The sequence below is a fragment of the Telopea speciosissima genome, chromosome 6 (genome assembly GCF_018873765.1).
Source record: "Telopea speciosissima isolate NSW1024214 ecotype Mountain lineage chromosome 6, Tspe_v1, whole genome shotgun sequence".
Taxonomy (NCBI): domain Eukaryota; kingdom Viridiplantae; phylum Streptophyta; class Magnoliopsida; order Proteales; family Proteaceae; genus Telopea; species Telopea speciosissima.
In genome coordinates, this window is record NC_057921.1 from 62758316 (window position 1) to 62773247 (window position 14932).

Sequence of the window (14932 nt, forward strand, 5' to 3'; positions counted from 1 at the left end):
TATACCCTTGGTTTATTGATAAAAAAAATAAATTGTAAGGACTAAAACATCCCTGTGACACGGACTTAACACTTAATATTTTAATAACTAACATTTGTTGTTTTATTTGTAATCACCACTTTTCTGTTATATTCACTTGTTCCTTAACATTTCTGCATGCTGAATTCAGTTTAATCTAATTCATTTATGGATATGATATGCTTTCGTTGCCGGTTTTCTTGGCATTTGATGACTTTATAACATACAATGTGGATATCCACTCCCCACCCACAAAAAAAAGGGTAGTTCATAAATCAAAGATTTAGGAGGAATGATTACTGAATGCTTGGGTGGAGAAGTCTTGACTTCTTGCTAAAATTTCTTAGGTTGAATTTCATGGGATAAGCATCAATAAGGAGTCAATTGTTTTTTATGGAAGTGAAGCACCCATCAGAATTGATGCCAAAACTTTACTATCATCGGAGAAACTTGCTCCTGCTGCTATCTTGGATAAGGTAAAGCCTGGCATTATAATTCTTTCAAAGGGAAATTTTATTTTCTTTTTATTTGGTGGCAGTCATTTGGTTTTGTATATTTAGTTCTTTTTCCCTCTAAATTTTGCTGTTTTTTGCAGATAAGAATTCCTTACAGGCCTGTTGATGCTAAACTTAATGCTCTCTCTTGCCGTGACAAATTGCCTTCTGGCAAGCAAATTCTTGCACTAACATTAACGTAGGTTCTAGTGCCCGTGTGTTGTTTCCATGCTTCAATTTGTTGGACTTCATCTTCTGTCTTGCCTTATTCCACTAGTATCTTCATGGTTCTGCAGTTACAAGATCAAATTGGAAGAAAGTGCTGCAATAAAGCCTCAAGTTCCATTACTTAACAATCGCGTATATGATACAAAATTTGAATCCCAGTTTTATATGATTTCTGATTCAAACAAGGTACTAGTCATCCCTACAGCTTGATTAAAGTTATTCATGGATTAAAATTGTATCCTTTATTGTTGGTGATTCTCTGTCCTTGTTCTATCACCCCATTTTCATGCCATTTTTTGTGTTTTTTTTCTTCACTCTGGTTAAGTTGGAAGACTGTTAAGAAAAGGAAAAATCTAAATATGCTGTTTATAAGAAGAGTTTTTATTCAGAATTTAGCAAATGAGTTCAATTTTTTGTTTCTAATATGGAAAGGTGATAGCGCAACAACTGTTGTGCCAGGCCTGGCGACTGGCCAGTATAACTGCCATGTGGCAGCTCTCCTGGTGCATCCACCTGTAAAATTTCATCCCAATTGATTTATCTTTTAAAAAGAAAAACTTTTTTCTCAAGTCTTCCACATAGCAAAAAAGAGGGTAAAAAATGGTTAAAAGTTTGGGCAGGAGCAAAAATTCAGCGTTGAAAATACACAAATAATCCAAAACAAGGCGAGCCATTTGTTTGACTTGGACCACCAAATTTGGAAAGTAACTAATTCAGGCGGAGGCGGAGGCGGTGCGGCATTTCTCTGACATCTTTTCGTCTCAAGGTTGTGTGGTGGATGTTGAACTGCTCTCTGTGGTTCCAAAGGCTGTCTCTAAGGTTGATAACGCTAGTCTCCTTGTGTGGCCCACGAAGGAAGAGGTTAAGGGGGCTGTTTTCTCTCTGTCTTGCGAGAGCGCACCGGGTCCAGATGGCTTTACTGGCTATTTTTTTACCTCGTGCTGGGATATCGTGGGTGAGGAGGTTTGGGCTGCGGTCCAAGATTTCTTTGCGGGAGGGGAGCTTCCCAGGAGCTTCACCTTTGCAAACCTGGTCCTCATCCCTAAGAAGGACAACCCCGAGGTAATGTCGGATCTTCGTCCTATTAGCCTCTGTAATTTTTCTTACAAGATTATTGCTAAGATCTTTGCTTCCAGGCTGGCAGGTATCCTCCCTTCATTAATTGCAGAGGAGCAAGGAGCGTTTGTGCAAGGCAGAAGTATTCATGACTCCATATCCATTGTGCAAGAAATGGCCCAGGACATTAACCGGAAAACCAGGGGGGGCAATGTTATTCTTAAGCTGGACATGGCGAAGGCTTATGATCGCCTGGAGTGGGACTTTCTCTGGCAGGTCCTCACCAAATTTGGTTTTAGTGACGCCTGGATCAGCTTGATTAAGAAAATGGTTGACAACTGTTGGTTCTCTACAATGCTAGGGGGCAAACAATCGGGCTTTTTCAAATCTTCTAGAGGGGTGCGGCAAGGTGACCCCCTCTCTCCAGCTCTTTTTATCATCGCTGAGGAGGTGCTGAACAGGGGAATTAAAAACTTGTTTGTGGAAGGGCATGCTTCCTTTTACAAGCTTCCAAGAGGGTGTCCGGGGATTTCTCATTACCTGTTTGCAGATGACACTATTATCTTCTGTAGGGCGCTCAAGGATTCACTTAAACAGATCATGGGTCTCCTCAGCAGGTATGAAGGCTTCTCAGGTCAGCTGGTTAATAGACAGAAAAGCTGCTTTGTGTTGAGTGGTTTGGCCACACCGGCTAGAGGCCGCTTGGTTGGTGAGAGAACTGGTTTTCCTAGGAAATCTCTCCCTATTACTTACCTAGGAGCACCCCTCCATTCAAGGAGGATGAAGATTTGCTTGTTTGATGGGTTGATTGAGAAGATTAGATGCAAGGTGGCAGGTTGGCAAGGAAGGCTGCTTATTGCAGGAGGCAGGATTACTCTTATAAAGCATATCCTTTCCTCAATTCCAATTCATGTTCTTGCGACACTGGCACCACCCAAGGCGGTGTCTAGGAGGGTCTATGGGATTTTTGTTGACTTTCTATGGGGCTGCTCAGAGTGGGGGAAGAGAAAACATTGGGTTGGATGGCATAAAGTTTGTAGGCCAGTTGGGGAGGGAGGGCTAGGGATCAGACTGCTGGAGGATGTTGGACTCTCGCTTAGGCTCAAAGGCCTGTGGAGGGCGCTAGGGGAGCGCTCCATTTGGAGTGATTTTTTCAAAGTTAGGTTCTTTAAAAATCAGCATGTTGTTCTATCAGAGGCAAACAGAACAGGCTCTAAGTCTTGGAGGCACACTTTGGAGCACAAGGAGGTCCTGTTATCGAATTCCAGGTGGCTGCTGGGGGCAGGTAATATTCTCTTCTGGCTGGACAACTGGACGGGTTTTGGTCCCCTAATGGACACTGTAGACAATGGTCTTGGGGTTGATATGGGGCTAAGGGTGAAGGATGCCTTTTGCGAGGATGGCACTTGGAAGCAAGAAGTGTTGGACAGCATTGATTCAGAGGCCATAAGAGAGTATATTTCGTCAGGTTCTTTTTTTTTGTCGGGAGGTGAAGATGTGCTGGTTTGGGCTCTCTCTAGTAATGGCTTGTTCTCTACCAAGGCGGTGTGGGATGTGGTGCGGGGTCAGTCGCCAACAGTCTCCTATGCGAAGTGGATATGGAATAGCACACTCCCGGTGAAGATGGGCTTCTTTTCTTGGCTGCTGCTGAATGGAAGGATACCTACAGATGACTCTTTGATGGCAATAGGTATTCCACTTGCCTCGAAATGTTGTTGTTGTGGTAGGCCTCGGAGGGAGACTACGGACCACTGTCTTATTTCCGGAGGCACGACGACTAGAGTGTGGGGCCACTTCTCCAGTTTGTTTGACATCACCCTTCTTCCCACTCAGGATGCGAGGAGCAGTGTCTTACTGTGGCAGAGTTTAGCAGGTGGACATGGTCTTAGTGCTGTTATTACTGGGATTCTGCCATCCCTGATCATTTGGGAGCTATGGAGGGAGAGAAACTCTAGAAGACATGATGACAGGAGGCGGACAGCCAACTCCATTATTGCTTGCATCAAAGCCTGGGTGAGGGAGGTGCCCTACCCGAACAAGGTAGGCACCCACGGATCTGCTAGGGAAACCTTGATCTTACAGTGTCTGGGTCTTGCAGCTCCCATCGTAAAGTGCAAACGGCCCATCCCAGTATACTGGTGCCCCCCCTTCTACTCGGTAAAGTTGAACGTTGACGGAGCTTGTTCTGGTAACCCTAGCCTGGGTGGAGGAGGTGGGATCATTAGAGACCGGAATGGGAAAGCGCTGGCAGCCTTCTCTAATTTTTATGGGTCGAGTACCAGCTCTCTGGCGGAACTCAAGGCGCTGAGGGATGGCCTAAGGTTGTGTAAGGATTTGGGGTTCACGGATGTTGTGATTAACTGTGACTCAGAGGCAACGGTTAGAGCAGTCAATCAGAGGAGGGGTAACTTATGGGAAGGATGGTATCACTACAAGGAGATTCATGAATTATTAGCTTGTACTCGGGCCAACATTACTTTTGCCTACCGGGAGAGCAACAGAGAGGCTGATTGGTTGGCCAAGCACTCGTCTTGCGATGACTTCTATTGTTTATCAACCGGAGAGCTTGCCGGGTAGTCCCTTTCAGGCCATTCTCCGTGAGGACAAGGCTGGCCTTCCTGTCCTACGAAGCTAATGGCTTGGTTGTTTTTACTCAAAAAAAAAAAAAAAACTAATTCAGGGGACACCCTACCCATTCCAATAGTTGGAATTGGCCTCAACATCCACCATGTGGCTCCAAACTATTTATTATGTTGCCGCACCTTTTGTCCTTTGATTTTCCTTCCCCAAAAAATGGTAAATAGATAATTGTATTGTTGTAATGGGTGGTCATCAGATTTGAGTATCTGCTCTCTAAGGGTGGGGGGGGGGAACCTTGTGTTGTAGATCAAAGTTCCGTGTGTAGTCGCAGGAACAAGGCCCCAAAACCAGCCCAGTACTGTTGTGGGAGGCAGCCTGGTCTGATGATGTGGCAGGTTTTTGTTGGTTTGATGGAGCATCTCTATCAAACTCGTGGACGAGTTTTTTTTTTTTTCAAACAAGGGAGAATTGATCCAGATAAGTCACCTAAAGGGCTTATTTTATTGAAAATAAGCTTTGGGTTGGGTTATGTAGGTGTTGGGCTTTTGATCCCATGGGTTTACTTTGTAATTGGCCAATTTAATGAGCCTAAAATATGAGTAGAAAGTAGGAAAACGGGATTTACTTCATCAGTTAAGCTAGGGTCCTGTTCTGAGTTTGTTTCTTTCGTTATTTTATTTTTCTAGTCAGTTTATGTTACCTTATTAGTTAAGGATTGTGTTTGCCTTTCCTTTTTAGTGTTTGAGTGGGTTTTTGAGTCTTCTATGTAAGTTTATAAGGGTCTACAGCCTTGTAAGCTAATTTGATTAATGAGATTGAGAAAAAAAAATATAGCCTTGTGCTTTGCTCTGTGAGAGAGTATGGTGAGATGCGATTGGTTAGAGACCAAAATACGGTGAGAGGCCGTGGGTGAGAGACCTGGGAGAGTGGGATACCCAATCCAATCCTATCCTTTTCTATTTTCTTCTTTGTTTCTATTTCAATAAATTTCATTGTGTGATCTGCTACAAGCTCTTCAATTGTTGCTTAGTATTTTGAAGATCAAATCAGCATTAAACTTTATTCAAGAAGATCCTGCTTGGGGCTTGGTCCTTTGTGATCCAGCTCTACATTACCTTGACTGTTGTAAAATCACATTTTCTATATTTCCACTCTGTTTACAAGATAATGAAAAAAAAAGTGCATTGCAAAAGCGATGGTGATGTGAGTTGTAATTTAACAATTTGTTGAGTAATGTTTGTTGGCCTTGTTAGAGGTTTAATATTTCTATTGTAATATTAAAACTCACTACAAGTTTTTTAACAACTGTATCATTTTTCATTAGATTTTTATTTGTTTTTTGTTCTTTCTCTTCGAGTTTTGTTTTCCAGTTCTCTATCCTTTATTAAAGACTTCCTGATATATAGTTGCGAGCAATAATTATTATCTTCGATTCTACTTTCTAATATCATCTTCTTTTTTAATTAGTGACATCGGTTGGGATAATGAGTAAGATATAATTAAACCAAAACAAATGTGCTTGATGATCTGATCTTCATTTAGAAAAACCTGTTTCTACATTGGTTTTAGCTGATGAATTTTAATCCCAGTTGCCGTTCCATCTCAATAAGGAAAAGAGAAAGAAGTTTTCATATGTTCAATATGCAAGTGGTGGGCGAACTGTCAATGCCTAAAAGGAAACACATGAGATCGTATTCTACAAGTCCGACTCAATGATAAAAAAAATATTGATATCCTTTTCTGGAAGGGGGGATTTTAATGACAAGAATTGGTTTATGGGGGCTTGTGATCAATATGGGGTGTTTTTGGTCAAAATGAACTTTTGACCATAATGGATCATAAACAAGTAACTTCATGCATTTATTATGGTGATCATAGCTGGAATGATCAAAATTTGGGATTTGTTATGTGAATTTTTTTTACGTCCCCCAACCCCCCCTAAAAAAGTTCCATTGTTAGAGAATATCACCTAATCGTGTTTTAAATTTGATTCCATTGAGAAAGTTTATACTAGGGCGCTTAGGAATGTATATGCTTTAGCGGCCGTTAGTTTTACACATGGAAGAAGAACTCGCGAGAGATCTCGACGAGTTTCTCGCTTTTTGAATTAGTCGAGATGAGATGCGACACGAGTTGAAAAAATAGACCATCTCCGGTGAAATCTCGGTCGAGTCGAGATCTCGACTCGACCGAGATTTCGCCCCTTTTTCCTTCAAAGACTTCTAGAACTCGACAAATCTTGCGAGTTCTCTGGACCTGCCATTTTTTCCCCTGTGAGCTATTACTGCCTCATTTTGCACTTGGATTTCAACGTACAACCTGCCGGAGACTACATTCAGCTACAAAATTGAAGGATATGGATCATATTTGTGATTCTTCATCTCAAATTTGAAGAATTTTGGAAAGGTAAACAATTTTTCCCCAAATCTATTTTTTTGACTATGACCAGGAGAGCACCGGTTCCGAATATAGTAGCTATGGTCAGTTTGTGCAGTCAACACTTGAGTTTGACAATCAAAGCACTGGGTCAGGTTTTGTGGACATATTCCCAGTCCCAAACCAGCCATACCCATACCTGCCTCAGTATGACAATAGAAGTGGATCTCATGTCTCATGGCAACCGATTCTTCTATACTCTAAGATAGGGGGCTTGGAATATGTTGATGACAACACTCATATAAGTTCTGTGGCAAACTATGTGCAACACTACAACAACATTATGATATGGGAAGAATATGTGGTCCGAATCGTTCTGAATGAGTGATTCGGTCACATTTTATGGGATGATAGATGTAATATGTTAAACAGATTAATGTATTGTACACTTTAACATTTGTAATGTTTATTTAAGTTGTTTTATATTACTTGTATCATTTGATTGCTTTTAATTACTAAATTATGTGTAGACTAGGGCCTGTTAGTACGTCGTCGCCTACCAACCTAGGGCTCGAAGTGAAACTCCTATTTGGACTTTGTTTTTGCAAAATTTGATAGTGCCACTGTGTTTAAATGGCCTAAAATAGGCTGAATACCAAGTTTCACCCCAAAATAGGTCTAAAACCCATCGAAACCAGCCATCGAGTTGGGAAAAAAAAATTACCCCAACTCGTCGGGATCTTGACCCAACTCGCTATTTTTGACTGGTCGAAACCTGTACTCGAGACGAGTTCTAGTTCCTTGGTTATAGATGAGTTCATTAGAAATATATAGGAATGGTCCATGGTTTAGTTTGCTGATGATATTGTCTTGGTTGCATGGTTCAAAAACTCGTCTCGAACAGCCATCTCGACCAAGGCATTTAAAATTTCGAGATCTCGGCGAGGTTGTGTATTTTTTTTTTCTTTCTGAACTATGTTTCGGTGGGCAAATGACCACAATTGGCTCCGAAACTTTAAGGGAAGCTTGTTTTAGTCTTAATAAACATATTTACAGCTTCAACTTGGGAAAAAAAAAACACCAAATTTGATGTTTTGGAGTTGCACCCTTGGTTGGCAGTAAAGGCCGAATCCTTACTGTCATATTTCCTATTCTACACATTGTTTGAATGATATGAGACATAATTGGCAAGTAAAACAAGTAAATTATGCAATAATGGATGAAGACACATAATTTTGAATAATTATTTAAGAAATAGTTACAGACTTAAAGTTTCTACTACAAGTCTACAAACAACAAGATACAATGAAGTGTTCACAACGCGTACTATATAGACACCCAACCCAAGTACAATGAATAATACATAGTTCACAATGCATATTACATAGTTCCAAGTCCCAACTATACAATACTATGACTCTAGAAGTATTGAGGAGGTCGAGATTCTTGAAATATTCGAAATCTCGGTCGAGTTTTTCGGAACATTGGATTTTCATATTTCACATGCTATCTCATCTCGACCAGCTCAAGTTTCTCGAGATCTCGGCGAGTTTTTGAACTATGCTTGGTTGTTATGACTAAAAAGGGACTAAGTGCCAAGTTGGTTATGGAAGATGTTTTGCAATTAATGGTCTTAAAACAACGACTCAGCCTTATCTCGACTAAATGGGGTCGGCTACATTGATCCTTGCAAAGACTGGGAAAAGGAAAAAAAAGAAATACAACAACATCGGCAGAAATTCAGGAAAACCCACCTAAATGGGGTTGGCAATATGGATCGTTGTCCTCCCAACATCTCTATTCGAGGCCATGCTTGAGACAAGGCCTAAACTATGCATGTCTTTCTTCACTACTTCTCCTAGGGCCATTTTAGGCCTGCCCCTAGCTCTTTTAGATCCTTCAATCTGAATCAGGTCACTCCTCCGCACTGGTGCATCCCGAGGCCTCCATTGATCAAGACCATGCCACCTCAAACAACTCTCTCGTAGCTTCTCATTGATAGGGGCTACTCCCATTTCAGCTCTAATATGGTCATTCCTAACCTTAACCTTCCTAGTCTTGCCACACATCCATCTTAACATCCTCATCTCCGTCACTCTTATTTTATCTACATGCCACTTCTTCACTGCCCAACATTCCGCACCATACATAATGGCTGGTTAAATGGCAGTCCTATAAAATTCAGCTTTAAAGGAATACACCGATCACACAGAGTGCCACTTGCCCCTCTCCACTAAAACCATTCTTTTTTAATTCTCTGGGAAACATCATCCTCTATATCACCTTCTTTATTTACGATAGAGCTAAGGTATCTGAAAAAATCACTTTGAGGTTTTCATTTATATGGATTGCAATTTTAAAACAAGCTTGACCAAATATATATACATACATATGGAGGGCTATTTTAGAAGAGTAGGAGTTGAAACAAGGGAATTGTTAAGATTGATGACTAGGAAATAACCCAGGATGCCCATCTATCATCCATGACAAGGGAGAGATGACTATAGAATTAGTATGGTGGATGATGAATAGAGAGTTTGATGCAGATTCATCACCGAAATGGGCGTATTTCGTTAGAAATAAGTCTAGGGTTGGGTTATATGTATGTTGGGCCTTTAATCCCATCGGTTTTCTATGTAATAGGCTACTTTTATGGACCTAAATATGGGTAATTAAGTTGCATACGGGATTAGCTGTTTTAATTCCTTAGTTTTGATTTTTATGTAATTAGTGGTCATGTGATCACTTAAGTGATCATGTGACTTGTCTAAGTGGTCATGTGACAACTTAAGTGGTCATGTGATGTAAGTTGGGTTGGATTAGAATTCTATAAGTCCAGCCAGGTTTTAGTCTATTTCTTTTAGTATTTTAGTTTCCTAGTCAGTTTAAGTTACCTAATAGGTTAAGGATTGTGTTAGGCCTTTCCTTTTTAGAGTAGAAGTCTATTTTTGAGTCTTTTATATAAGGTTGTAAGGGAGCAAAGCCTTGAATACGAATTTGATTAATGAAAAAAGCTTTTGCTTGTTGGCTGCCATTGTTGCTGCTCCTGTGCTCCTTGTGAGTGTGCATCCTTGTGGTTCTATCAAGGTGGAAAGGGATTGGTGGAATCCGATCGACTCCTTGCACCGTGACGGCTGGGAGGATCCCAATTTGAAGGTGGTTCTATCCTTCACTTCTGTCCAAGCTACTGCTAGTGGATTTCTGCTGCAACTTGTTCATTAATTTCTTCTTCTAATCCTCTACTCCCTTCCCCAATTGATCCCCCTTTATTTTTGCTTGAATTCCATTAAACCCTAATTCCATTAAACTCTAGATCTTGTTGCTCAGCCATATTTGTCCATCAAAATCGTAATCCCCTCATCCTTCATTAATTTCCCCCAAACCCATAGTCGATCCTGACTTACTGCCCAGTTTTACAGAATTTTCAAAACACTTAAAACTCTATATAATACCTACATTATTAGATTCCTATAAACCTGCCTAGCCATACCCCCTAAGCCCCCCTTCCATTATCCTAACCTAAGCCCTAGATTTGACCTAAAACTGCAATTCTGTCCTATTGAAACTGCAGAACCAACAGCCCCTTAGTTCCTTGTTATTGGTCCTGGTTTAATTGGCTTCTGGTAGGGCTTTACCCTATCTAGAACTACATTAGAGTTGCTTTTGAAATACTTTGTGATCAGCACATTGCACTAAAACAAAGGTGAAATGCTTTGTGGAGTGAATGTTCCAACTTCCATCCAAGAAAGAACACATACGTAATTGCATATAGATGAGATGCATATGTTGAGATGGATGAGTAGCATGACTAGAAGGGACAGAAGTTGAAATGAATGCATAGGCAATTATGGGCTTGGAGCAATATTTTTGACTACACAAGGGGATGTCAACTATGGAGCAATGTGTCAAGGCCAGGCCACGGTCGTGAAGTTTACCTAGTGACATGGTCAACTAAATGGATGGATCGACACCAATAGCTTAGGTCAAACAAAATTTTGAATGAATTCAGCAGTGTCAGGCTGGGCCAGTTATAAAATGAGTTGAGGGATGGGGAGGTTTGAGAATTTGTTAAGAGTGTTTGTTCATGTGCAACAAAGGCCAGTGGCTGCACTAGAGAGGAATTATTAGGTACAAACTGATATTGGTTAAAGGACTAGGTGAAGGAATGATATGCTTTGGATGAATTACTGAGGGAAGGTATGGATGGTTATGATTCAAAGGAAGACGTAGTGGAATGGCAGCACAGGTTTCATGTGGCTTAACCGATAATTAGAATACTTTGGTGGAGGTTTTATACTATAGACTATGTAGGCATGAGTCATGATTCATGTATGTTGAGACAAGTCCATTACCATTATAGAACGCTGGAAGAATTTGGAGAAGACCCTGTAGCTATGGATCTTTAAAGGTTATGACCCTTTATCATAGAATCATTTGTTAAGTTGACAAATTTTGTGTACAGTGATGATGCAAACAATGGTCTATATGCCAACTGTTTATCTGTAAGATGTATGTTAGTGTGGCAATTGGAGGTAAGCTACCTATATGCTCAAACAAATGCACTTGGTAGGTATTTAAGTTTGGACCCTCAATTTGTTTATTTCCTGCATTGCAACCGTGAGTGGTGTTGGGCCTTCCCTTTTTGCAGAACTTGCGGAAGTAAATCTATATGTATTTTTTTTCCAGGTAAAGATTCAAGATAAAGTACTGAACATGGGACAGTTCTTGCATAGTTGCATTACATGCACTGTATATATTTTCGGTTGTTTACTTCTTTATAATGAAATATTATTTATTGGTTCTGTTTTCTTTGTTCTCTCTTCTCGTGTTTGCTTGTCTTGGATTATCTGATGTTTGCATGCTTAATAGTATTAATTAATCCAAGAGGAGATTCTTTTCCCCCATAAACCCCGATGAGCTTATTTCTTCTTTTCCTTTATTTTTTCAACTATAGCGTGTTTACTCTATGGGAGATGTCTATCCAAATTCCATAAAACTTCCCAAGGGAGAATACACTCTACAGCTCTATTTAAGGTATGGATCATTTTGCTATGAAGGACTAGTTGTCTTTATTCACCATATTCTATTGCATTAAGATTGCTATGCTTATGACATTGATGATTTGATACTTTGTAAATTATTTAAAAAAACTACTTTACCCTTGTCTGATTGTTTAACGATTCAAAGTTACTGAACTTCTAGGATATTTATGAATATTAATAGTACATATTTGAAGCAGTCTTATGTTGATTTGCCTCTATGAATTCCATTTGGGATCAGAGAAGCTAAACAATAGAAGAAACCACCTAACATGACTCAAGAGATCTGCCTATAGGGCTATACTACTTATCTTGAGTCTATCCAATCTGATGTGGTCAACTACATTTCAAAAGATATTAATTCGTATGTTATTTGAACCACAATTGAAGTTGAAACTGAGTAAACTTGGTTTCAGAATTTGATGTCAACAGAATGGCCTTATCTTTCCTTTACAGGTTAGAGTTCCTTTTCCTCACAGTACTTATTTATTTTACAGGCATGATAACATACAGTATTTGGAGAAAATGAAGCAGTTAGTCTTATTCATTGAGAGAAACTTGGAAGAAAAGGTAGAATACTACTCTCTGTCTCTCTCTCTCTCTCTCTCTTATGGGTGATTGCAACTAAAGAACTAAGGAAATTGTACCAATGAAGCATTAAAAAAGACCATCGGACACTGTCAAGACAAAAACAAAAGGAACTGAGAGGGTCAAGGACTCAAGGTGTACCTTGTCACAAAAAAAAGACCCAAAACCTCAATCTAATATATCACCAAGGGAATATGTCTTGGCATCCAACTTTATTAGGCAGTCATTTTGGATGCTACTTTCTAGGTGGGGGGGGGGGTTGCAATTGTTGATTAAGATGAGAGCCATTAAATTTGTTTGTTCACTACCTACCGATCCTATGAAATTGCTTGCATCACTTTCAACAACAGTATAATTAAAATTATTGCCCTCTGCATGATGGGGGTGGGGGTGGGTAGGATGAACCCTAAAGCCCTCCCAGACAGGATCCCCAAAACACTCTAACCAAAAGTCAATAGAAAAGTCAATAGCTTCTCAGATGAAGGTCAAATTCTAAGAATCAGTCACCAATATATAGAATAGGAGTCCTTCAAAAGATAGGATTGGTCAGATTAAAAGTAATTAGAAGAATATTGAATTCTGAAATTGAAACCTAGAAAATAGAGAACCTCTAATTAATCCCAATCAGAAAATCAGATCTGGTTGAGACTTGAATCGAATTCCCCTTTAAGCAGCTTAAAACAAATCCCAGAGTCTGATACAAATCCAATGGCTGGATTTGAAACTATAATTTAATCTTCAGCGTTAAACAAATAAAATTCCAGATTTAAGTGATTTTGTGTAGCACCAGATCAGTAGCTTTGATCTGCTCAACACCCTGGTCCAAAGTCAGTCTAGGGCAGTACTTTGTTGCCCTAAAATATCTCCCATATCTGATAGGTGGATCTCTCTCTGTGATGAATATCGATTCTGCTCACATATGCCCCAAAACAGAGCATCCGCTGGGTATTTTTATAGAGTTTCTGATATATGGCAGTCACTTATGGATCTGCTGTGAATATCAATTGATAACTTGAGGATTAATCTATCAAATTACAGATCCTATCACAATACAGCAGTGCCAATTGATGTTAGAGGTTAACAGAAACTTACATGCATTAAAACAGTGCAATAAAAATGGGGATATGACCTTGATCTCCCACCAAAGGCCTGGGTCAGATTCTATCCAATTGGACAGAGTTTCTCATGCCCTCACTGTCTCTCACAGATCACTGATTCTCTCAGCAGTAAAGGCATGAAAGCCAAATTCATTAAACTTCATCAATCGTGTCCCTAGGCCAATTATATAAAAGAAAAACTAAAACAGTCCTATATTATCTAGGAAATCAAATCCTATTAGCTGTTAAGAAAACAAAACATTAAAGGAAACAACTTAATCCTAAACTAAAGGCTGGTCGCTGCATATTAGTCCTCAATTTCATTCTCGATCTCATCCAGCTGACATGGGCCCTACTCAAACCTGGAAAGAATCTGTAACATATCCTCCTTAAAAATCTGCAAGCTTGATGGTATATGTGCTCAATATGGGTTTGAATATACCCTGGATATGGGCCAGGTACATGCCCATCTTAGAACCCAATCGAATGACCGAGTCTACAGCTGTACATCACTGCAACTCTCAACCTATTTACGTATTAAAAAATATTATCTAATTCACTACGACTAAGAATTTACCTCTCTAGAACAGTTACGATCAAAAGCCGAGGCTGATAAGCACCAAATCACTGTCCATAAGTTCTCCTTGAATATGCCACCATGATATGAACTCAAATTCTCTATTAAGCATCAGCCAAAGTTTGTTTTGATAAAATTCACAGGTAGAAGGGCTACAAATATCCTGATTCCTGACAACTGGATCTACATAGGATGGGGAATCTGCAATCTCATGCCAGCACCACTAACAGAATCAGTAGTTCCACCTGAGAAAAGGCCTACTGTAGTTGCCAATAGGTTAGTCTGATGGTGACTAAATCCATCATGAAACTACTGGAGTGGATTTTGTCCTTGAATTCTGTTGAGTTGCACACCTCTATATGATGCAGGCAAAGGAGGCAAATCCAATCGATTGGGCTTGATTAAGTCTAAACTCAAAGCCCCAGTGGGTTATATGGGTTATGTGCTAAGCAATCTTGGGTTTTTTTATTTATTTATTGTAATGGGCCAATTTTTTGAGCCTAAATACTAGGGATTTGAATCGGGATTAGGTGCTAGCTTGACTTTCTGCTTTTGGTTTTTTAGAAGATTTGGGTCATTATTTTGTTTCCATTTTTCAGTCCAAGTAGTTTCTATTTTCTGTTTTACTTAGTCTTCAAGCCTAGTGAAATGATACCAAAGCCTAAAATAACGAGAGATAAAGAAGAGGAGAAGAGAAGAAGAAGATGGAGAGAATCACGATGGAGGAGAAGACTGGACGATGGAGTGAATAACCCTTTATCATGACCAGCTCCTTTTTTGTATTAATCAGAGTCGACTCTTAGTAGTTAGTCTACTAAGGGTCAAAAACCTATTACAACCAATGTTAAATAGAAACAAAACACTTGACTGAGCCTAGTA

At 39.8% G+C, this 14932-nt stretch overlaps 1 protein-coding gene across 1 annotated transcript in view; it reads left to right on the forward strand.

Moving 5' to 3' along the window:
* LOC122666164 (tripeptidyl-peptidase 2) overlaps nt 1–14932 on the forward strand; it is a 73764-nt gene that overhangs the window by 35957 nt on the left and 22875 nt on the right. Inside the window, exons 20-24 of the mRNA XM_043862295.1 lie at nt 366–494; nt 614–711; nt 809–926; nt 11707–11786; nt 12289–12361. Coding sequence (XP_043718230.1) covers nt 366–494; nt 614–711; nt 809–926; nt 11707–11786; nt 12289–12361 — 498 coding nt within the window. The remainder of the gene's footprint in view (nt 1–365; nt 495–613; nt 712–808; nt 927–11706; nt 11787–12288; nt 12362–14932) is intronic.